Source organism: Panthera leo, chromosome B4 (assembly GCF_018350215.1).
Source record: "Panthera leo isolate Ple1 chromosome B4, P.leo_Ple1_pat1.1, whole genome shotgun sequence".
NCBI classification, from domain to species: Eukaryota; Metazoa; Chordata; class Mammalia; order Carnivora; family Felidae; genus Panthera; species Panthera leo.
This window is the reverse complement of record NC_056685.1, coordinates 114,740,629-114,765,414: the sequence shown is the minus strand read 5'-3', so window position 1 is coordinate 114,765,414 and position 24,786 is coordinate 114,740,629. Positions and strand designations below refer to the sequence as shown.

The 24,786-nt window shown below is 41.0% G+C and overlaps 1 protein-coding gene across 2 annotated transcripts in view; it reads right to left on the bottom strand.

The window, feature by feature from the left end:
• Positions 1-784: 784 nt before the first annotated feature.
• CRADD (CASP2 and RIPK1 domain containing adaptor with death domain) overlaps positions 785-24,786 on the bottom strand; it is a 175,792-nt gene continuing 151,790 nt past the window's right edge. For both annotated transcript variants that reach the window (XM_042947367.1, XM_042947366.1), the window contains exon 3: positions 785-1,438. In XM_042947367.1, coding sequence (XP_042803301.1) covers positions 1,137-1,438 — 302 coding nt within the window. In that variant the 3' untranslated portion in view covers positions 785-1,136. The remainder of the gene's footprint in view (positions 1,439-24,786) is intronic.

Below are 24,786 nucleotides of genomic sequence, written 5' to 3'. Positions count from 1 at the left end.
GGACAGCAGGACTCAAGCTTCTTCGAGGGGCATGTGAGAAAGAGGAGAAGCAGCATGGAGCAACAGGAAAGAGGCAGGGCTCCAAAGACACCTATTCTAGCTCATTCGGCCCCGGAAAATCATGCAATTTCATTACAGAAGGAGGCTCACCTCTCTTGCCCAACTACTTCATAGGATTTTTGTGAGGTCCAAACGAGATCACATACATGAAAACTCTTGAAAACAGTGAACCATTTGACAAATATCATGTGTCATTAATAAAAAGACAGAAGACTAAATCGTACTCCTTTAGAGCACAACACTTAAATCCCTACAATTTCAACGGAAAGACCACACCCTCTTTTGTCCCCCAACTAAAGCCTTTAAACAAATGGCACAGTTATTTTCTTAAGCAACCTTTTAAAGATCAAGGGCTCAGGTGTGCATGCTGGTACCTGAACTTGCTGGTCTTGCAGGGGAGCTTCAGTGTCTTAAATTTAATGCAGACACCCTGCCTATTTATCTTGACTGGAGAAAGTAAGAATTTTGTTATTACTTGTAATTCTGTTTCAAAACAAAAATGACTTCTGTAATTATGCACTTTTAATCTATGCACTACAGGAATGAGAAAAACAAACAAACAATACTCTCTCATGAAAGGGTCACATTATATATAGTAATTCACTTTTTATTATCATCATCATTAATAGCAAAGTGCACAGTTCAGTTCCCAGGAAATATAAAAGTGGATGCTTTATCTATAGGACACCTGCATGTAATATAACACAGTAGGTTTTTGTGTGTGTGTGTGTGTGTGTGTGTGTGTGTGTGTGTGTTTTGAGCCAGTATGATTTACCAGTTTACTGAAAGGCAACCACACAATTAAAACCTGCACAATTAAAACAATGCAATCTTCAAGCAATTAAAAACAACCAATTGTCAATGTGGTAGAGCCACTGAGTAATCTGGCCTTTCAAGTAGTATCAACTGGAAATCCTATTTTCTCCTTTTACCTAAGAATCTTAAAAAGAAAACAACAACAAGAACAACAACAACAACAAAAAAACCCCGAAAACTACCTGCCCTGGGAGAAAGTCAGGATTCTGCACATGCAACTTGGGGACATGCTCCCCATGGGTGGATGGAGGGAGACGCCATTATTCCAACATGTGCTGGAGCACCGAGGGGTCCACCTCCACGGCCTGAAGGCCTCTCTGCAAGCTCTGGAAGGTGGCCTGCTTCCCATAGCGCTGCCGCCAGCGGACGAAGGCCTCCACCATCTGTGACTGCACGTTGTGGGGGTGGTTGGCCTTACAGCGGTAGATATCCGTCTGGGACAGTCCCAGAGACAGCACCACGGGCTCCCACTCAGGGCCCAGCCTTTGCGCCAGCTGGTTAATCTGCTGGTCGGATGGGGAGCTGTTGAGGATGTGTGGGGGGATACCGGTCATCCGGTCATCTGGGGAAAAGAAAGACATAAAGGTGAAAAGAGCAAACACATCAGATGGGGGCAGACATGAAAACTGTGGGAGGACAGCCCCAACACTTCCATATGGAAGGGCCAACTTTTCCTAGTCTTCCTGGAGGCTGCTCAGTAAAAGGCAATAAACAGGAGTTTACAAAACACCATTTAGCATCTATGAAAATGTTTATTGCAGAAAATGTGAAAATAAGAAAATGACAATACTAGAAATCCCATCAGAGAAACCCGCTGATAATGATTTGATCTACAGTAAAACCTTGGTTTGCAAGCATGTTCCAGAAACAAGCTTGTAATCCAAAGCATGTGTATATCAAAGCGCATTTCAAGAACCATTGGCTCAGTTGTGACCATGTGACATTCGGCATCACATACTACTCGTATTGCAAGACATCGTTCATCAAGTCAAAATTTACTAGAAATGTTTGCTCATCTTGCGGAACACTCGCAGAACAAGTTACTCACAATCCAAAGTTTTACTGATATTTCTTTTCAGTTTTTTTGTATATAAAACACACATTTAGGATTACCTGGCACATAGTGCTTTATAACATGATTTTTTTCACTTCCATATCTTTTATCAGAGAGGCCAAGCAGGGGTTTCTGTGGGGGAACGAAGAATGCCAGCCTGGGCCCCAGGGGTGACACTCTCTCCTGCAGGAATGGCTAGTGCTGGAGGGTACTGGGCTACATGGAATAGCTACTCTCTCCTGATAAACGTGAACACTACCCAGAAAAGTTGCGGCTCCTAACAGAAGCGGAAGCAAAGAGGCCTGCTCAGGAGAAATAAAACTTAGGGGCCACGAGGTAGCAGTAGGAGAGTTACCACCCTGGCAGAGCCCAGTGGAGGAAGCGAAAGCATGTGCTGTGGAGGGGCAGTGAGAGAACCTGACCTTGCACCTCCTAGATCCCCGTCTCCCCGAGGCCAGTCTGCTAAGGAACTCTGACACTGAGTGAGTGACTACAGACGGGCTAGGCATATCCAGTAAGAAGTACCATCAGTTACGATGTAGAAGGCCTTCCAGAGGAAGGGGCTTAAAGCTAGGCCCTGAACACGAGGGAAAGAGCCCAGTGAATGGAAAGATAAAGAAGTGTGTCCCGCACAGAGGGGATTGCCTGTGCAGAGGCCCTGAGGCAGAAAACCATGGTAAATCGAAGAAAAGAAAGCAGTTCGGGGTAGCTAAGCGCAGAGAGTCAGAAGGACTCCAAACATCCCAAGTTCTGGGGCTGCTTATTGGTTAGGCCGGGACTAGAAGTGAGGTTTTCATATCCCTGGCTCAAATGTGTGCACGACAGTACTCTACTTGTACTACACTTTGTCACCAGTATTACAGGGATCTGGAGTCAATCTTACTTCACACTCACCAGCTCATTGTTTAGATTTATGAATTCAAGAAGAAGGCACAAAGCATCCTATTAGAACAGCTAATGTTTTCCACCGCATGTGCCTTTGGTCCCGAGGCACTTGCCAGTGTCTTAGGCAAGTTGCAAGTTGCTGAGTTGGAAAAATACGGTCAAGGACTCTGGTGGTGTCGAGACTATAATTTTTTTTTTTTTTTGGAAATGATTAAGAAGCAATTAGAATAATGATGATACTACTGACAATATTTTATATTAACAGTAATGATTTTATAGCTTTTATAAAAATATGGGCACTTTTATAAAAATGTGGGCTCACTGAAAAAAGCCCTTATTCCTTATTATTCAAGGAAAATAAAAAAAGTACAAAGAAGAAAACAAGGCATCCAGTATCCCACCACTAGACTTACAGTTGCCATACATCATTCTGGGCATTTCTTTATGCACACATACTGCTAAAAGGGTAGTATAATAGCTTTTGTCTCATAAGAGTTATTGATTTTTGCTTGAATATAACAGAAAAAAAAAGAAACAGAGATGAAACTAAATGGCTTTCTGACCTACAGTCAAATATTTAAACAACAATGACAACACATACACCGAAATGATTTAATGCTGAGAAAAAAAAGTATAACATAATTTATATATTTTCACATATAAGTGGTAAACTATATATTTTCACATTAACACTCTATAATTAACACTTGATATTTCCTGTTCATTCCCTCATGATTTTTCTTGCTTATATCATTTTTATTGTGTTGGGTGCATAACATTTTTATGCTTCTGTAACAATAATCTGCCACCCCCTTGCCCCCCACCCAAGCTGTTTACTCTTAAAACTACATTATAATGGTTTGAATGTTGACCAAGGCTTTTTTGTTGTTGTTTCTTTTAAACCATGACTTTTCTACTTCTGAATCTGTTCTTTTGATTTGAGTCAGTTGGGTCAATTTCATCACAGGGTGATGTTTTTTTCAAGAAATGCTCATGGTCACCATATTCTTTGAGTTCCTTCAGATCAGGACTGTCTGCTTTCTGCTTTCACTGTTGAATAATATGCAAACAAATTTATATATTGTTTTACTATTATACTTTTAAAAGTTTTTTTTTAATGTTTATTTTTGAGAGAGAGAGAGAGAGCAAGCAGGGGAGGAGCAGAGAGAGAGAGGGAGACACAGAATCCGAAGCAGGCTCCAGGCTCTGAGCTGTGAGCACAGAGTCCGATGCGGGGCTCGAACCCACGAACTGCGAGATCATGACCTGAGCCGAAGTTGGACGCCCAACCGACTGAGCCACCCAGGCGCCCCACTATTATACTTTTACATTATAAATATAATTCTATATTATTTAAATAATTTTATTCCTCTCCTAAGTTTGTAGATTGTGCTCATATTTTATGGTGGGGAATGTCGGTATGGGGAATTTGGACACCAACTTGACCGTCCCCCATTTTGTAGAACTTGTTTTTTCTGTCCGAAGCTTATGATCCTGAAGCTTTAGACCAGAGTACATCTTGGCCATTCTCTATCTTCTTTACTAGGTATGTAGCATGATCTTCTGACTGAAGATTTAGCCCTTCTTCCCTTTCAGAAAAATCTTCCTGTGTTATATCTCTGCATTCTTTTTCTGTTCCAGATGCTGGATGGCTTTGCCAATCCGCCACGGCTATCACTTTCTGTCTTATTACCTTAACTCCCTTCCTGTGATTATCTCATGCCTCTCCCCCACGCCATTCATTTGATGTTTGGTTATTTTTATGCTGTTTTATTTTGCTTTGGGTTTTGTTGTTGTTGTTGTTGGGTTCAAATCTTGTATTGTGTTTTTATTTCTCAATTTCTTTTCTTGGCTCTTCAATCTAGCTTTTAAAAATCCCATTCCACTTCATATCCATTAGGATGGTTATTGTCAAAAAAAAAAAAAAAAAATCCAGAAAATAACAAGTGTTGGTGAGGATAGAAAATGGTATGGCTGTTATGGCAAAGAGTATGGTGGTTCCTTAAACAATTAAAAATGGAATTACCACACAACCTAGCAATTTTACTTCTGGGTCATAGTCCTGAAAGGATTGAAGCAGTGACTCAAAGAGATATTTATAAACCCATCTTCACAGCAGCACTGTTCCCAATAGCCGAACAGTAGAAGCAAACCAAGTGTCTATCAAGGGATGAAGGGATAAACAAAATGTGGTAGATTATACATTAGAATATTATTGAGTCTTAAAAAGGAAAAAAGCCTGACTCGTTCTATGTGTGTGAAATTGGAAGACATTATGCTAAGAGAAGTAAGCCAGGCACGAAAGGACAAGCACTCTGTGATCCCAGCCATATGAGGTACCTACAGTAGTCAATCCCACTGAGATGGAAAGAATGATGGTCACCAGAAGAGGGGAGAGGGGAATGGGGAACTGTTCAATGGGTAGCAGGTTCTGCAAGATGAAAAGAATTCTGGAGGTTAGCTGCACAATATGAATGTACTTAACACAATGGAACTGTACACCTAAAAATGGAAAAGATGGCAAATTTTATGTTATGCATATTTTACCACAATTAAAAATAAAAATTAGGGGCACCTGTGTGGCTCAGTCGGTTGAGCATCCAACTCTTGATTTCGGCTCAGGTCATGATCTCACAGTTCATGGGATCGAGCCCTACATTGGGCTCTGTGCTGTCAGACAGAGCTTGCTTGGGATTCTCTCTCTCTCTGTCTCTTTTTGTCCCTTCCCTACGTGTGCACGCATGCATGCACCCTCTCTTTCTCTCTCTCAAAATAAATTTAAAAAGTAAAAAATAAATAAAAGGAGGGACTAATCTTATAAAAATAAATAAATAATGAAGTTTAAAAATCTCGTTGTTTTATCGTAACTACACTGAGTTTTTATTTCCACTGAATCGATACTGAGCTCCCCTATAGCATGAAATATTCGTGAGGTTGAGTTTTCTTGGGTTGGGTTTCCACTCAGGCCACACTGGTGTATGTTTACTTTCTGCAAGCCGTGCTCCTTTCTTTTTTCTCCTGTAGCATTTTTGCACAGTTGTCATGACACTTATCTTCCTCTTGCTCCCATTTAACATGAGCATCTCTATCCAGGGCTTCTGTTTGCTCTCTTATGGTAAGCCAAGGTACCCTTGACACTTTCTCCCTCGGAGCTACAACTTGGGGTTGGCTGTTGCCTTCTATGCAGTGTTCTGCCACGGAGGAGAGACAGGACTCACTAGCCTGCCCTTGCTGGGAGTGCAGTGCCCTGCTCTCTCTTTTGGAAGCCAGTTAAATGTCTTGTACCGAGCCTGCTTTGCCTAGCCAGGGTGCACTTACTCCTGTGGTCTCTTTCCCGTAGCTCAGCGTGGAGACTGGGAAATGGCCTGCATTTGGTTGCCTTCCTGCCTCTGCTGAGGGTGCTTCTTGACATTTACCAAGGCCATCCACTCACCTCCTCCACCAGCTTCTTTTCATACTGATCTGAATTAACAGGAGTCCTTAGGATTTTGTACACTTCCCTTCTTTTCCCAGGATTGCTTCTGAAGGGTCAGGGTCTGGTGTTTCTTTCCCTGCCCGCCCCTTTTCAAAGCACATGGCATAAAAGCCGTGATTGGGTTTTGTTGTTGTTGTTGTTTGGCTACCGCTGGCGAATGTTTCTGCTTTTAACTTTTTTGGTTCAGTTTATCGGGTGTCGGGGAGGAGCCTGTGACTGCTGCACTCGGTCATCATTCTGACTCCTGGCCAACTATTAATGCAACATACGCTTTGGGCCAATTATTTGGGAGCGAGGGCGGTATTTGCTCTCATTCCTCTACACTTCAGGGTCACATATGCCTTGTGAATACTGCCACATAACTGGGAGAGGGCCAGCAATCTGTGGACACAGTCTGGAGCAAAGATAACTGGCACACGAGCACGACGCAGCCAAGGGCAACTCAAGCCCTTCCAAGGAGACCTTACACACAGAAAGAGAGAATAACAGCTGTTTGTGCTGTCTGACCTCTATCAGGAAAAGAATCCTCACGAGGCCCTTCCAACTCGAGAGTTCTGCTGAATACGAAGTTATTTAAAAATGAGAGTCCTAAGGCTGGAGTGTCAACATCCAAGGATTTACTGCATAAAATCAGGTCAAGCTATAAATGAATCCACCGTGACCATCTGGACACTGCTCCTCAAAGCTTGCTGTGCGTACCACTGGGGGTGTACAAGATGATATCAGGTGGTACACGGGTAAACATTCTGTATTTGAATTGTCAGGTACCTACTTAAATACAATTAGAAAAGTATAAATACCATTTCAAACTCATGACTGCAAAAATCAAGACAAGTAAATGAAAGTACATTACAAAGTGGATATAGGATGACAAAACAAGTGATCAAAAAAGAAAAATAAATGTTTAAATCAACGGTAAATTTAAATTAAAGCACGAACTTAGCGGCACCTGTGGTACAAAGATACAGCAAAAATTGTACAAGCAGAACCCCAATGACAGAAGTGTGGGGGACGTCGAGTGTTTCTACAAAGGGTGCTATTGGCACTTGAGGCAGGGAGATCCGCTCGGCAGGGCTATCCCAGTGCACAACAAGGCCTTCAGCGTGCACTTACTAAGTGCGAGTAACACCCTAGTCTGAGCACACAAGTCCACATATCCTGGGCTGAGGCAATACTGTTCCTGGTTGAGAACCACCAGATACCGTGGCATAAGTATCCACTAGTTTTAAATACCCTAAAGCAGGGATTCTCTCCCTCTATACTGACAGAATGTTCTCTCTTATACAGATCCTAAATCCTTCCTGCAACTCTTCAATCCCATTCCTGGTGAAGTTCAAACTCCCATGTTTCAAAAGAAACAACATTCCCTGACAAACGGGTCTATCACAATGAAGCCATGCATTTGAAGGGATAAATGCCCCCCTCCCCAGGTCTGCTCCCCACCCCCACCCCCGTCCCCTCCCATCCTTCCACCCCCGCCCCCCATCTTTGTGGTCATGACATGAATAAAAACAGCATAATGTTCCCCTCTCTTTCTCTATCTCCTCCTCCCTCACTCATACCAATCAACAGCCGTTCTGGCCTCAAACCAAAAGTCTCCTTCCCAATTCTTATTGCATTTAGAGTCAGGTATAAAGATTCACACTTCACTTTTTTGTTTCTTATAGCTCACTTGTCTCCCAAGCTCATTATGGGCAGAGATCATGTCTTCTACTTCTTGCCCTCCTTCTCCAATCTTTAGTCCCTTGCTAAGCAGAAAATGGAGCTCAGTGTACAATAACTAATCACATTCTTAAAAAGTTGCTCCAAGTCAAGTTTCCAACTCATCATCTACACCAGCTCTGTGCTTCTGACTTTTTCATTCGTTACAGAAAAAGAAGTCATCTCTTCCAACAGATCTCTGTGCAGACAGCACCCTGTGGTCTATCCTGGCTGAGTATGTAATCTCTGAGTGAAGGAAAGCCCACGAGCCCATCCTCCCTGGTAGACCTCTCTTTTTTGAGCTGTATTCTATAATATGCGGCCACCTTAATGGTGACCTGCAAGGAAGAACTATACAGGATTCCAAAGCACAGTTCAGAGAATGAAGACCATGGAAGGTCACAGAAGACATGTAAGCAGCTGCTGGGAGACTCAGACACATCTATGCTCAGGAATCTACAATAATGGAAAGGATTTCAAGGATAAATTCCTTTAACTATAAACTTCTGTAATATAACCAGAGATGTAAGTACATATGAGTTCCTTATAAGAGTGACTCAGCGGGACATAGGGTTGCAGTTTTAGAAACTATGTATGTTCCTTTGCAGAATTTGGTAATATATCCCTCTTAACAACTCACTGCTGTAGTCAGCCGCTATCACTGCTGCGACTATCATTATGCTTCAGGTTTGCTGGACCAGAAAAAAAGTTGAGCTATGAGACTTCCCCCTTCTAATGTGGCCACTGTTGGAGTAAAAGGCTAATCCCTGCCTCAAGGACATGTAAGGCCTCTACTCAGGTTGAGTCCACTGATGTTCCACTGACCAACGCAAGGCATGTGGCCAGGACCAGTGTGACAGGGAATTAAGTCTTTTCATAGGGTGGGAGGAGTAAAATTTTGCCAAGTAATAATCTAGAAACACTGACCCAGCAATTGCACTACTAGTTATTTCTCTAAAGGATACAAAAATGCTGATTTTGGGGCGCCTGGGTGGCTCAGTCGGTTAAGCGTCCGACTTCAGCTCAGGTCACGATCTCACGGTCCGTGAGTTCGAGCCCCACGTCGGGCTCTGGGCTGATGGCTCAGAGCCTGGAGCCTGCTTCCGATTCTGTGTCTCCCTCTCACTCTGCCCCTCCCCCATTCGTGCTCTGTCTCTCTCAGTCTCAAAAATAAATAAACATTAAAAAAATTAAAAAAAAAAACAAAATAAAAATGCTGATTTTAAGGGGCACATGCACCCAATGTTTATAGCAGCACTATCAACAACAACCAAATTATGGAAAGAGCCCAAGTGTCCATCAACTGACGAATGGATAAAGAACATGTGGTGTGTATATACATGTGTGTGTGTATATATATATATATATATATATACACACATACATACAATGGAATATTACTCAGTGATCAAGAAGAATGAGATCTTGCCATTTGCAACAACGTGGATGAACTAGAAGGTATTATGCTAAGCGAAATGAGTCAGAGAAGGACAAATATCATATGATTTCATTCATATGTGGAATTTAAGAAACAAAACAGATGAACACAGGGGAAAAGAAGCAAAATAATATAAAAACAGAGAGGGAGGAAAACCATAAGACACTCTTAAACACAGAGAACAAACTGAGGGTTGCTGGAGGAGAGTGGGGGGATGGGCTAAATGGTGATGGGCATTAAAGAGGGAAGTTGCTGGAATGAGCCCTGGGTATTGTATGTAAGTGATGAATCACTGGGTTCTACTCCTGAAGCCAATACTACACTGTATGTTAACTAATGTGAGTTTAAATAAATAATTTTTTAATTAAAAAAATGAAAAAAATCCACAAGTGTACAAATACATTTTTTTAAATCTAGATGAACTGATACCGGGATATATAAAATACGAAAATTAGTGCCGGAAAAAATAGAAAACTCGAATAGGTCAAAGTATTAATGAAATACATTGAAATGGCAATCAAAGAACTTCCCTGATAAAGAGCCCTAGGCCCAGACAGTGTTCTGGTGAGCTCTATCAAATGTTTATGAAATGTTTCACTTCCTAGCTTCTATAAGCGATTCTAGGAAATAGGAAAATAACAAAAGTTATCTAGCCTATTTTAATTAGGCTGCTTTACTTTTTGTTCCAAACAGGATAAGGAGAATACAAGAAAAGAAAGATTACAGGTTCTTTGCAATTATTATTTTAGATGTAAAAATCCTAAATATTCACTGAGTAAAAAAAAAAAAATCTATTTAAAATAATATATTGTGAGCAAGTAGAATTTATCCTGGGATTACAACAATTTCAATATTACAAGGTCTATCAATTAATTCAACATAGCAATCGTCCAAAGTGGTAAGTCACTATTATCTTAATAGATGCAAAGAAGTATTTGATAAAATTTGATAAAATTATGATTCCTTAAAAAGATATCTTTAATTAGGAATATGAGGAACCTCCTTAACTTGGTAAAGACTGTAAAAACCTTCAATAAGTATTTGGTTTAATTGACAGCTTTTAAACATTTTCCTTTTAATGGTAGAGACAAAACAAGGATGCTCGATGTCACCACTACTGTTGCATATTGTCGTGGAGGTCCGAACCGGAGGTATAAAGAAAAAGAAATTAGGTACAAACATTTGAAGGGAAGAGGTAAAACTATCACTATTTTCAGGCTAGTTGATCTAATATGTAAGAAAAGGCCAAGATCAACAGATAATCCATCAGAACAAGTGAGAGGGTTGAGTAAAATTGCCAGAAAACAAAAATAAAAACCAACAAACCAGTATTTCTGCATTCTAGCAATAATCAAACACAAAATATAATAATAAACAATAAAATTAAACAATAAAATTGTAAAGTATCTAGACATTCAATTAACAAAGATCACACAAGACCTCAATGGGGTAAATCTTAAGCATTTATTAAAAGACATAAAGCAAGATCTGAATAAATGGGGAGTCATTCGTGTTCTGGGTGGGAAGGCATATAAACATGACAAGTCTCGTAATGACAATTGAAATTTTATAATGGGGAAAGGAGAGGCTTTTTCCAAACTGGGGAGAGCTAATTATACAGAAAAAAATAAAACTGCACTTTTGTATCACACCATAAACAGTGATGGATTCCTTGTGGATAAAGGTCCAAACATAAAAGGTAAAACTACTAAGTTAATAAAAATAACGGCGAGTGTCTTTATGACCTGCAGTGGGAAGATCCTTTTCAAAAGATAAAAATTTTTTTACATCAAAATTAAAGATTTCTGTGCAATGAAGGAGACCCTCATCCAAGATGACGGAGCAGAATGGGTCTACACCCCAGGAGGGAAGACTACCCGGATGGTAGACGGTAGTCCCGAAACCAAGAGAAGAAAGACAAGCACCTCCACGGGGAAAAGGATGAAGGTGGGACAAGGCGATTCAAATAAGAGGGAACTCAAAAGAGAGAGAGATGCTCACACACAGAAATTTGAGAAATAACAACAGAAATAACCATGGCAGATCACTTTATGTGCCTGGAAATCTAGACAATGCCAAGCTCTGGCCGAGATGTGGAGACGCAGGGACTTTACTGGGCACTGGGCAGCCAGCCATTCTACAAGCCAGCAGCAGGTGGGCAACTGGAACGCAGTACACAATCTCGTTCTCACGCACGTGTACCCACGAAAAACTCTGAAAAAGCCCTCTCAGGGACATGTACAAGGTTGTTTATACAAAGTTGCATTATTTGTGCTAGCAAGTACACATATGCCTTCCAACCTGGTTCTCCTGTTTGGGGGTTTATAGATCCCAGAAAAATTCTCGTACAGACTCGGGAGGAGTCATGTACGAGGCTGTTTATATCAGGTAACGCTGTGGGAGGAAAGGAGCTCGAAGCAATGTCAGAGCTCACTACTAGGGGAAGAGGCAAACATGAGGGAGTACAAAGGGAGTGCTGGACAGTTAGGATAAAGCAAAAATATAAGAAAAAAGAAGGAGACCTGTAACAATGGAATATTTAGAATGTATGTTGTAAAACACCACCACTGGTGAAAACACACACAAATGAAAGAACATATCCGAGACAGAAAAAAATGGTTTGTCGTGGGAGGGAAGGGAATGGAGAGGCTGGGGATGCCAGACTGAGAAAGCCAACCTGACTGGGCACCTCCCAGGGCCTGCGTTAACCTGGGTCCCTGAGTATAGCGTTTCTGCAGAGACGTCCCTTTGCCTGAGGCGCCGGCTGCCTGGAAATGAAAGAAAAGCACCTTAAAAAGAAAACTAATTAGAACCACTTGTTCTGATAGATAATCACAGAGAACAATGTGGTCCTCACAGAGAGGTGGAGAAATAAACTGGTCTTTCTAAAACTGATTCCTGGATAACGAAGTGACCGCCTACTCCGATAACAAGGCTGTGTTGCAAAATACAAGTAAATCAGACTTACTGCAGTGGAAAACTTGATTTGACTATAGTCCACGGAAGGTCAACAACAAAACTACTAGCAATAACTGAGTTCTCACTGAAATAAAAGAGGGAAGGGACGGTGGCCACAGCTCTGGCTAAGAATTAGCAGGTGTGGGTCCTATCTAAATTTGAATCTGCCATCAACTGGCCACATAACATGGAGTAAGACACTTAGCCTGTCTCAGAATGTTTTCTCATTTGCAAAAGGTAAAACCAGTGCCAAAGCCTCACTTAGATTATATTATTATATTATTATTATTATTATTATATTATTCTTAGCTAAGATGATTGTCAAATATATAGGTAAATCAGTAGATATCTTATTCTTGAACATAGAAACAATTCAAGAACTTGTTTTGAGCCTTTCTTTAAAAGTCTTGGCAATCTACCTAGTTGGTGTAATGAATAAAATAAAGATACCAGCAGTGTGATACCAAGGGTGAATACATGGAACCGTCTGCTTCAGATGCAAGCAAAAAAAGGATGCACTGTTTCTAGAGAATTGAAAAACAATAACAAAACCACTAAAAATCTGTTTTTCATATCAACATGTGCCAAAAATTCTAAACAATGCAAATGACAAAATATCTCTTTTCTCTGGGGTGGAATGCTTCCCTGCCGGGTAGTCTGCCCTGAGCCCCTTGACCCATTTCTTGATATCAGTAACAGGAACGCCACAGTAAAAAGATTAGTACAGAACACTGAATTCATTTAAATATAAAACTAATTTTAAACAACTGAACAGAATCTAATGTTATATACCCCGACTATATCAAAACAATACAAGCGATCAGAATTAAAGCTAGATGCTAGAACCGAAGATAAATATTGTATCTTGACTTTGTGATGATAACAACGTCACTAACAAAAATCCAGAAGGGAAGAAGGACAGACTGTGAGAGCACCGATGATCTCATTTATCACAGTAGGGAGGAAATCAACACTTCCTAAAACGGAGAGGACGGCAGTCAGGATAGACTGTTATCTATGGCAGGAGAGAAGCCCTGAATCTCAGTGAGGCCCACATGGCTCTTCAGGGCATCACCTGCATGACCTGGGTGCGCACTCTATGCTGCATTGATGTGATGCTCCTCCATATTCACAGAAGCGTCCATGCTCACCAAGACGGAAAAGAAAGGCTAAGAGATAGGAGATCTGGCAGTTAAATACATCACTCCATAAGTGACCTTCTGCTCACATTTTGTAGTTAAAGCAAGTCACAAGGTCACACCTAACTTGCAGGGATTGAGGGAGTACTCCTATATCCCTGAGGAATTCCTATAGGAATTCTCCTATGTCCCAGGATGGGGAGAGACCTGGGTGAACAGCATTAATGTCTCCCGAGAAACATAACTGGGGGGAACGAAAATACAAAAACATCAAGTTCTTCATCATCTCTTAACCACAGACGACAAAAAATAACATTTCTTACTATGAAAAAAAAATGTTTATTCAAAGTTCAGTAATTTCTTAATTCTCACTTCATTTCTTTTACTCTAGTTAAATTCAAATAAAATTAAATGTAGTGGTTCTTAAATTTAAAAATCAGCATGTATCATATAACCATACTTTTCTGAAAGTATTTCTCCTTCCTCCCTTCCTCCTTTTTTTCTTTCTTTCTTTCTTTCTCTTTCTTTTTTTCTTTCTTTCTCTCTCTTTCTTTTCTTTCTTTCTTTCTTTCTTTCTTTCTTTCTTTCCCAGAGTGCACTATAAATGGAATCAGTATATAGCCTTTCTGAGCGTGGCTTCTTTCACTTAGCATAATGCTTTCTTTTTTTTTCTTTCTTTCTTTCTTTCTTTCTTTCTTTCTTTCTTTCTTTCCCCTCTCTTTCTCTTATCCACCCATCCATCCATCCATCTTCCCATCTATAAACATGCTTAAAGAGATGTCCAACAGGATGTTCACTTATTGTTGAGGCTTACTTCTAAGTGATAGCATTTGTGATCTTTTCTTTTTACTTTTCTGAATTCCTGGGATTCTTTATATAAAGTGAGCATGTATCATTTTTATAAACACAGCAAGAGTCATTATTAGAATATGAATGAATGAGAGGAAACACCGGACCTTCTATCACTAAGCCTTAAAACCACTAGAGACTGAGAAAGAGATGAACATAGCTTTACATTGCTGTAAGAAAGGACAGGGGATTATAGGAGCAGAAAATGTGGTATTTCATGATCATTATATCTTGTTTGAAATTACAAAATGGGTAAATGCTGATAGCTTCAGGCCATGTAGCTGGTTTGAATCGATTATGTAAAGGACATACATTTCTCTGTTTTATCAATTTCTTGAAAAGCCCTTTATATTTTATTCAGAATAGTTGTTGATATATATTCAAGGCTGATACATGTCATTCCCACTAAATATGCAGTTAGTTGCTTCTTGAGTTTAAAAGAGATGTTCTTTGGAAATGGAGTTGGTTTTTCCCATTTAAAAAATAATGGACATTAAACACAAAAGAACAATTAATAAACTGAAAAGGGAAAATCATAACTTCTAACAAGAGCCTATTTACCTGTTACACACAGTGGGGACGGGAATGAGAGCCCATGAGAGCCCACAATACTTCTGGAAGCCCATGGAAATGTTTTAATTTCTTTTAAAATGAGAAGAAAAAAGGAACTTTAGGTCAAAGAAAATGTTTGAATGTATAATATTAATATATCCATCTTTATAACAAAAGTCATAAAATGTAACTTTTAACATTTTTTTATGGAGGAATGGGCCACAAAGGCAAGAGTGCCTCCAGCCCATTCAAGTCATAATGCAGCCCTGCTTCTAACATCTCTAAGTTACAAGTTCATTGGCAGGTGGCAAAAAATTACTTGGTTTATTGAAACATGCTTAAAAACTAGCTTTGGAAATTAAAAACAGAGTGTGATTGTTGAGAGACAAAATTCCAGAGTGCCTTGTAGATTACCCGGAGTGCGCAAGCGACTAATGCAAATTCTCAATGTTAATGACAACACTGCTTTTTCGTAGGTAATAAGCAAATGACATTAAAGATTCCTTTATATGGAAGTTCCACTATATGGATATAAAGTTTTGGGTTGTTGCCTTTTTCTAAATAGGCAAAATGAGCTCCTTAATCACATTATTTTCCACAGATGATTGTTCTTCAAAATTTTCAAAATCGTTTTAAAATGTTTGTAAATCTATTTTAGTCCTCAAGATGGAAACATCAATATTTAAACTGATACCCAAACTACAAGAAGCAAGCTGCCCCCATGGTCCCTTGATATTATCTTTGTGGCTGATTCCCAGGCAGGAAGGGGTAACGGGAGTTAGTTTAAGAAGCCTCAACTGCATATTATAAATTATAAAATAACTCTGATAGCTATGTGTTCCTTATCAGTACTAAACCTGCCTGGAAGAAGCATAAGATCACTGATGAGTGCTTACAGGCAGCTGACTCCAGGCATCAAAAGTACATTCCTTTGACAGAGTTCCACTGGGCTGAGCGGCTTGGCGATAAGACCAAAGAAATAAAAGGGGATGGAGACCGTGTAAATTTGCCAAGCGAAATCTTTCAAAGTTATGACACAATAACCTTAAAAGTGAAAATTTCAGTCCTCCTACCAGCAACTGAAGGAGGGGCACAAAGTCAGGTTTCTTAAGTTGCTGCTTTCCCGCAATTGTAAGAGACTATTCGTGTGGTGAGTGACATAATCAAGAATCAAAATCACTTGGATAGATCGATGGAATGATACTAACAAGATTTAATTTGTGTTGGGATAAATGTGACATCCTACCAAGCTTAGAAAATCGATCACAAAAGTACAGAATGTTTTCAGCTTGTCTTAAATGCAGTTCAAGGGAAAAGGTTCTGATGTCTTCGTTGCTGGCAAAGGGAATAGGAACCCAGCACACGCACAACACGCTCACATACAAACAACAAAACACCTCAGTTTGGAATCAGAAACGAGAAGACGACAGTCTCACAGACTTAACACGAGTCAGTCACACGGACCACTTCCAAGGTCAATGATCTGGCTGCACACTATATGGACAGAGATGCGGGACCCTGAATCTCAGGGATTATACGGACCTTGAACACCAGGTCTGCCCAAAGCCAGTTACCTGCAAGCACACAGGAAGTCAGTGTGAAAGCACTCGGCACCCACCACAGTGAACCACAAGTTTTAGTAAGACAGAAACTGTGCATCAGTCTTATTCACAGTGAGGACCTCGCACATGTCTGGTACTAACAGCTCCCAAGAAATTTCTTTTAAGTCTTTAGTTAAAAAAAAAAAAAAAGTATGGAGGAAGTGCATTTTATGGAGGGGATGCATTCCAAACATCTCACACAACACCAGACTAAGCACAGGAGTACTGCCGTGGAGCAAGAGCTAAGCACAGTAGAGAATTCCATTTGGCTTCAGAACTTTGTGATTCTTCACAAAATTGGAATTTTCTAGGATTTGCAGGACTTCAAATTTTGTGCCTAAAGTACTACTTATCAATGATTTCAAATATGTCTAATTTCACGTAAGATGGAACGGTACTCTGAAAACAGATGCGTTAATTCAGCAAATATTAACTGCGGCCTACAATGTTCCTGGTCACCTCTTAGTGCTAATAATGCAGCAGGGGGCAAATTTAGCTATTTATGCAAATCGTTTGCAGTGTGCCTAACACACCTCTGTGGAACTTTGGGAGTGAAAACGACCTATCTGGACGAATTCATTGATCTCACCAGGAAAATAATGCAGGAACTAAAATCAGAAGGATTAAAGTCACTTGTTCATTCTCACAATTAATAGGTGACAGAGCTCAGTCAGAGCCATCCACAGATACCTCTCCTAGCAGGTATTCAGTGTCTACTTAACAGTCGCAATCAGCAGCTGAAGTTAGCAATTTATGACAGGATCTCAGAAATAACATGGGGTAATCGTTAATAACTATTCTTTTAATCTCCTTGTTCTTCTCAAAAAAAAGGATATTTTTCCAGACTATGCTTTTCTGTTTTTTAACCTAAAAATTTTTTTATTATTGTATTTAAAAAAATTGTTAAGCTTATTTGAGAGAGGGCGAGAGAGAGAGAGAGAGGGAGGGAGGGGCAGAGAGAGAGAGAGAGAGAGGGAATCCCAAGCAGGATCTACACTGTGAGCACAGAGCCCGATGCGGGACTTGAACACACGAACCGTGAGACCATGCCAAGCCATGACCTGAGGTGAAATCAAGAGTCAGCCACTTAACTGACAGAGCCACCCAGGTGCTCCTTTAACCAAAAATTTCTTTTAAAAAAATATGTATTAGAAGCACGTGCATGTATGTGTGTGTAAAACTGAGTGAAAAGTTTAACAAAACAAAAAATACTTACCTTTTACTATATGATATCCTATTTTATTTTAGTCCTGACTCAACCATTAAAATGATTTCATGTTCCACAAACAGGTAGCAACAGGAAATCTGCTGAACGCTGTTCTACAATATATCCAGCTGGCTAATTTCTAACTCTACATTTAATCATTAGCTTGTATGTCACTGCCTCAGAGAAGCCTCCCAGGACTCTTCCAAGTATAACCAACCATGCCCTTCTTCGAAGCCTGAAATGAGTGACAGTGAGAATACAGGCAAGGGGCAGGGTTCAGGAGAGAATGGGAGGTGACACTGGAATGAATGTCTAGGCCACGCCTAAGCCCCACACTGGAACGGGAGCCCCTTGAGCACAGGGACGGAAAGGGTGCCTCCCATCGCTGATCGATTTCCTGGCCACCTGAGCACTTCCTGGCACATGACGAGTACTCAATAAGCAATTGTTGGAATAAGTCCTTTAGGGAGCTGATGAAAGAGCTGACCCCTAAAGCAAATAAAAAAGCCCATCCATCAGAGGCTGCACACTGGTAGCCAATGGACTTCATTTGGCCCGCAAACATGTTTCGTTTGGCCTATGCTGTTCAAAAAATACAGAGACAGCATTTGAAAATTGGGAGCTTTAGCAAAATTCCAGATTTGTGGCTTTGCTGGTCAGCTCACCAGAGTCATCCTCATGCTGGATACCCCCCAACATCCATTCTCTCCCACAATGCACGTGAAAGTCCAGTTCCTGGGCTGCTTTCCCTTGTCCTGGATCGCTCAGGCTCTACAGGTGTTTAATCTGTGACTCCTATACCAAAGCCATAGTCCACAAGAGTCTACTGCTTGGCGAATGAGCCTGCAGCCATCTGGGGAAAGAAGAGCATAGCAAAAGGGACCCTTCTCACCCAAGAAAGCATAGATCCTCCCAGTTATCTATGGTCTTTTCCCAGTGGGGGAAATCTGCCCGAGATAATTGTCTTCTTCTCTGCCTTTGGGAGGAGATTTTTTAAAAGGGTGAATTTATAGGAAATAGGGACCAGAATTAGAACATTTTATTTTTCCTTGTATCCTTTGGCACTGAATAACACCATTTTGCACAGGTGGGTTTTCAATAAACTTGGAAGTGAGGCTGTGGAAAATTTTTTAAATGCTGTACTGGTCTCAAAATTCCAGTTGTTCAGATTATAAAAGTGATGTTTGAATACCTTCCTCCCATGGACACAGCCTCATGAAAGTCCAACAACTCCCAATTGAAATCATGCTCCATCAAAATCCCAGCATATTTTTAAATAGGAATTGAGAAGGTAATTCTAAAACTTACAAGGAGATGTGAAGGAACTAGAACAGCCAAAATAATATAAAAAAATTTTTTTTACCGTTTATTTATTTTTGAGAGACACAGAGAGACAGAGCATGAGCAGGAGAGGGGCAGAGAGAGAGGGAGGCACAGAATCCGAAGCAGGCTCCAGGCTCTGAGCTGACAGCATACAGCCCAATGCGGGGCTCGAACACACAAACTGTGAGATCATGACCTGAGCCAGAGTCAGATGCTTAACGACTGAGCCACCCAGGCACCCCGAACAGCCAAAATGATTTAGAAAAAGGACAAAGTTACAGAATTACACTGCTTGATTTTAAGACTCGTTCTAAAGAAATGAAGACAGTGGAATGTTCATGAAAAGACAGAGAAATAGATCACCGCAACAGCCTGAAGTCCAGAAATAGATCTACACCTACGTGAGCCATGGATTTTCAACAATGGTGTATAGGCAATTCGGCAGAGAAAGGAGAGTCTTTTCAAATGATGCTGAAACACCTGGGTCTCTGTGTGCACACACAGAAAGGGGAGGACTTCAGCCTGCCAATTACAAACTTGAACTCAGAATGGATCAGAGTTCCGAATGAAAAACCCGTAACTAGATACCTTCTGCAAGAAACATTAGGTGGGAAACACCTGCAACTTTAGCTTAGGCAAAGATTTCTTAGAAATGACACCAAAAGCATGATCCATAATAGAAGAAGATCGTCATCAAAATGTAACACTTCTCTTTGAAAGACACAACTCGAAGAATGAAGAGACAAACTACAGACTGGGAGAACATGTTTACAAATCATATGTCTTATAAAGGCCTTATCTACAGTACATACAAAGAATTCTCTACACTTAATAAGGAAACAACCCAATTTAAAGATGACAAAGACTTGAATAGACTCTTCAGCTAAGAAGATATATAGATGGCAAATGAATACATGAAAAGATGCACAACACATCATTAGTCATTAGAAATATGCAAATTAAAACCACAGTATGATGCCATTATATACCTATTAAAATGATAAAAATTAAGAAGACATATCCGATGTTGGCCAGGATGTGGAAGAACTCAAACTTATAGGCACTGCTGGTGGGAATGTATAGTGGGGACAGCCACTTTGGAAAACAGTATGGCAGTCTCTTAAAAAGTTAAACATATACCTACCATATAATCCAGCCATTCCACTGCTAGGCGTTTACCAAAGAAAAAAGAAAGCCTGTGTCCATACAAAGACTTGTACGTGGACGTTCACAGCAGCCTTATTTGCAAGAGCTAATGATACGAGTGTCCATCAACAGGTGAATGGAAAAACAAACTCTGGTATATCTATACAATGAAATACTATTCTGTAATAAAAGGTCATGAGATATTGATATGCACATCAACATGAATGAATCTAAAAATGATCATGCTGAAAGAAGCCAGGCAAAAAAGAACACTGTATAAATCCATTTCTATGAAATTCTACAAAATGAAACCAATACCAGAAAGCATGTCGGCCTGGGGATGGGGCAGACAGGAAGAAGAAGGAATTACAAAGGGGAATGAGGAAACTTTTGGGGTGATACGTTCATTATTTGATTGTAGCGATGGTTTCGTGGATGTATACATGTGTCAAAACTTATCAGATTGTACACTAAGAATATGTGCAGTTTACCGCATGCCAATTATCCCTCAATACAGTGGTTTGTTTAAAAAAAAAAAAAAAGACAACAGAACAAGACAAAACACCAACCCTTCTTGTCACCTGGCCCCACATCATTGTGTGAGGTCCTCCTTCCTAGGCTGCCCCATAACACTGCACGCTGGCCCCACTGCCATCTTCGTCACTGTGGATAGCTATCATCTAACTACTGGATTGAGCCATATGAAACTGCCAACATTCTACCATTTCTGGTCTAAAAAACGGCAGCTTCACCCGGTTCAACCTGCTGTCCCCCATACCTGATGGTGAATTCTCTGAGGTCCGAGGACAGTCTGGCCCAAGGATGTTTGCTAAGTGAATGCGCCGCCACTTTGGAAATCCTTTGCTCTCCAGCCAGCCCCTCTCTGTTGGGTCATCCCAAGCAGCTGAGAAAAGGGGCCCTGGGGGAGGGGGCGCTGCCTTTAATCCTCATCCCTTTTATCCATTTAAAATCACTCCAACACTCTGTACTGTGAAACCTCCTTTTTGCATAATTTTAAAGCTTCCCATTTGAAAACGATCTTTCAAAGCAACAGAAACACACCCCTAGGTGCTGGAAGCAGAGGATGTAGCTTTGAAAATGTAAAAAGTGTTAAACATTTAAAGCAACCATAAATCAAAGGAAAACTCTGATTCCAGACATCTCTCTGAGGAAAAATTCCAGAGGCTGCAGTATTTTAAAATAATATCATGTGCTTTGGCCCCAGCCTTGGCTGCTTCTCCCTTGGAACAACAAAGAGAACCGCACCAGCCATCACAGGCGGTCTTGTTATATAATGCAGTTAATCGCACATCCTCTCCCCTGTGGGATTTAACCTAAGTTTCACAGTGGTCTATTTTATTTAGCATTGATAGTTTTATTCGTTTCATATTAAAGAGATCTTTCCACAAAATTGGCTGCTCTCTCAGCCTTGGCTTGAGAAGGAAAAATATCTGAATTAAAAATCTGTGCAACAGATGGACCTCAGTTACAAAGAATATCTCTGGCTTCAGAAATTCCTCACAGAGGCAGGTGTGAAGCCTGTTAATAAGTTCCTGGCTTTCAGATTTTCCTGAAGACGATGTAGCCCTTCCATTTATGCATTCTGTAGGCAGAACAGAATGTAAAAACACACAGCTCTATAAACACGTGTCAGATTCTAGGGATGTATTTGCCTCGCTATTTGTTCATTTATAAGGCACTGTACTTTTACTAATGGGAAAAACAATACCATCAGGTAGACCGGAGGAGGAGGGAGAGAGGGGAGGTGTGGGGCCACTGACAGGCCCCCTCTCCTGTGATCAGGGCCCCGGGGCTGCGAAGGGTCCAAGAGGTGGGGAGTGATGCACCTGGCATCTTATCCACTCCTCCTTGCCGCAGTGGCTCTTTTCCAGGGAGGGGTTGAGAAAGGGCTGCACCAAAGAGGTTCTTGTGGCCTCCTGCTGCTGTTCATCCTCGCCTTAACCCAAATCTCCCCTCCAGCTACTGAGTGGATGACAGAGAGGAGAAGCAAGAGAAGCCCTTTCATTCTCCACTGTGACTAATATGACAAATGCCCTGCTCCCAGCTTATAAACGGTTTCGAACACGGTCCTGGGCGGTTTCAGAGAGTTCTCCTATATAAGTGTGTTCCCCCTTGTATCATTTTAAAACAAGGAGAAGGGACGGCAATGGCAACACTTTTACTCTTGAGGCCGCCATCAGGAGGTAGGTGTTATCATCATTCTCTTTTTACAAAGAGGGTGTTAATATTAGGAGAAGCTGAATAAGTCTCTCCAAAGCACTCAGCCTAAGGAGTGACAGTCTGGTTTCAAAGCCGGGTCTGTCTGGCTCTGGAGTCTGCTCTTCTGATGAGTCTCTGTGCTCAGCTGTCTCTGTCGGATTAGATGTGTGTCCACAGATCCCTTGCAAAAGAGGATTACTGGGCAGTAATTTCGTGCTGGTTCAAATATGGTTCCCAAACTGTTCAGATGCCCAGAGACACCTACTAAATGGTTGAGCCTGGAGCCAACAGGGAGGTTGCCTACAGAGAAGAAATTATTCATTTCACAGCCTGAGTTTCAGGGGCAGGTGCACCCTAGTAGATACTATAATACAAATAATAATACATATTTATTTAATAAATAATACATGATTGACTTAAAACAAGCCCCTTATAAATCCACATTGGCAATGTCCATCTGACTGAGAAGATAATGTGAGCATTTAGCTGACAAGTAGACGAATGGGCCCAAAGGAACTTCCTGTAAAGTGTCTCCACCAACATGTCCCATTTGTGTCAGGGGCAGCTTTCACCTCCCGCTGGTCAGTCACGTTTCTTGGACAGAGCAGCGCCCTCTCACCGATGCAGGAGACACAGATGCCACAACCAGCATCTAAAACTTTAATAAATGAATACAGTGACTTCCCAGAGGGAGTGCCTTCAGGAATACCACTCAGCAGAAAGCTAGGTTTTAACTTCAGCTATGATAGGACATTCCGAAGTATTCTTGGGTGTTAACACAATAGTTCCAGAAGTAATCTGAGCCCTGGGAAATACACTCAAAGTAATTTTTTTGACTTTCTTTCCCCAGCAGCAAGGTATTTCCTTAAAAAAAGAAAGGAGAAAAAACCCAAAACAACAACAGAAAACCACATGTAATATTCTTTTAGCTTACTTACTGGCAGCATTGTGTGTGTGTGTGTGTGTGTGTGTGTGTGTGTGTGTGTGTGTGTGTGTTCCAAAGAGCATAGAAGCAGCTTTTATGGTTAGAAAATTGAAGTGCTATCAAACCTAGCAAATTATAGGGATGAAAAATAAAACAGCTTATCTACATATGTGCCATCTGCTTTTGGTTTTGTGTTTTGCACAATCAATTACTGGAAGCATTGGAAAGTATGCCGAGACACTGAAAATGAGACCCAGGGTGTGTCATAAGAGCGACCTAGAGGTGAGGGTGATGCCGCCTCAGAGCCTGCACCAGAAGGCAGAGACTCACAGTAGAGTTTCCAGGAACCATCAGTGCAGGGTATTACAAACAAAAACACAACTCACCCCCTGGAGCCGGTGTTTTGGGATATGGTAAAAAGCAAATTTCCATCCACTGGGGAATCGCCATCCATTTCATTATGTTGTCAGAGTGGGTCACTATGTTCTCCACAACTCGGTATTTTTACTGCCAAGAGCAGTTGCCCCCGAACTGCTTGGATGGCGGACTCTTTGCTATTTGGTCATTTCCCAGACTTGTGCAGCTGGGTTTTTATGACGGCAGCCCTTTAAAGTAGGGTCTCTTTGGACCACTCCGTTCCAACAGCCCGGCTTCCTTCTCCTGTGACAATCCCCCCTTCATATCCCACTGTCACTAATTACCTGGTTCTATGCTCTCCCCCTTGCACCCCTCCTCTTAACTAGATCCTTCTCTCTACTTCTGCTGAACCCCAGGCAAGGAAAAAGGCCTCACTTTTAAAAAGACAAGCTTAGACAAAGATGAGAATAGCAACAGACTTTACACTTCGAATGAATAAAGTCAATGCCTCCTGAACCGAAGAAGTATTGTGACAAACTAACAAACATTCTTAAGCTGAAAGAACTTGGTGGCAGAGAAGTCTTCGTGGAAAAAGAAAAAAGTTTCTTACTCCTGTTGATCCAACCAACTAATGGAAATATATCATTAGTGGAAGTAATTTAGTCTGAATTTCGAAAATTACTTTTGTCTAAGAGCAGGGAGTGGAAGACTACTAGTTATTGTTTAATTTTAATTCCAGTGTAGTTAATTTAGTGATACATCAGTTTCAGGTGTACAATATAGTGATTCAGCAATTCTGCACATCACCCAGTGCTCATCAAGCTAAGTGTACCCTTGGGGCACCTGGATGGCTCAGTCAGTTGAGCTTCTGACTCTTGATTTCAGCTCAGGTCATGATCCCAGGGTTGTGGGATCAAGCCCCGTGTTGGGCTCTGCAGTGAGCAAGGAGCCTGTTTTAAGATTCTCCCTCCCGTTCTCCCTCTGTGCCTCTCTCCCACTTGTGTGCTCTCTCTCTCTCTCTAAAAAAAAAAATAAAAAAATAAAACAATAAGTGTACTCTTAATATCCATCACCTATTGC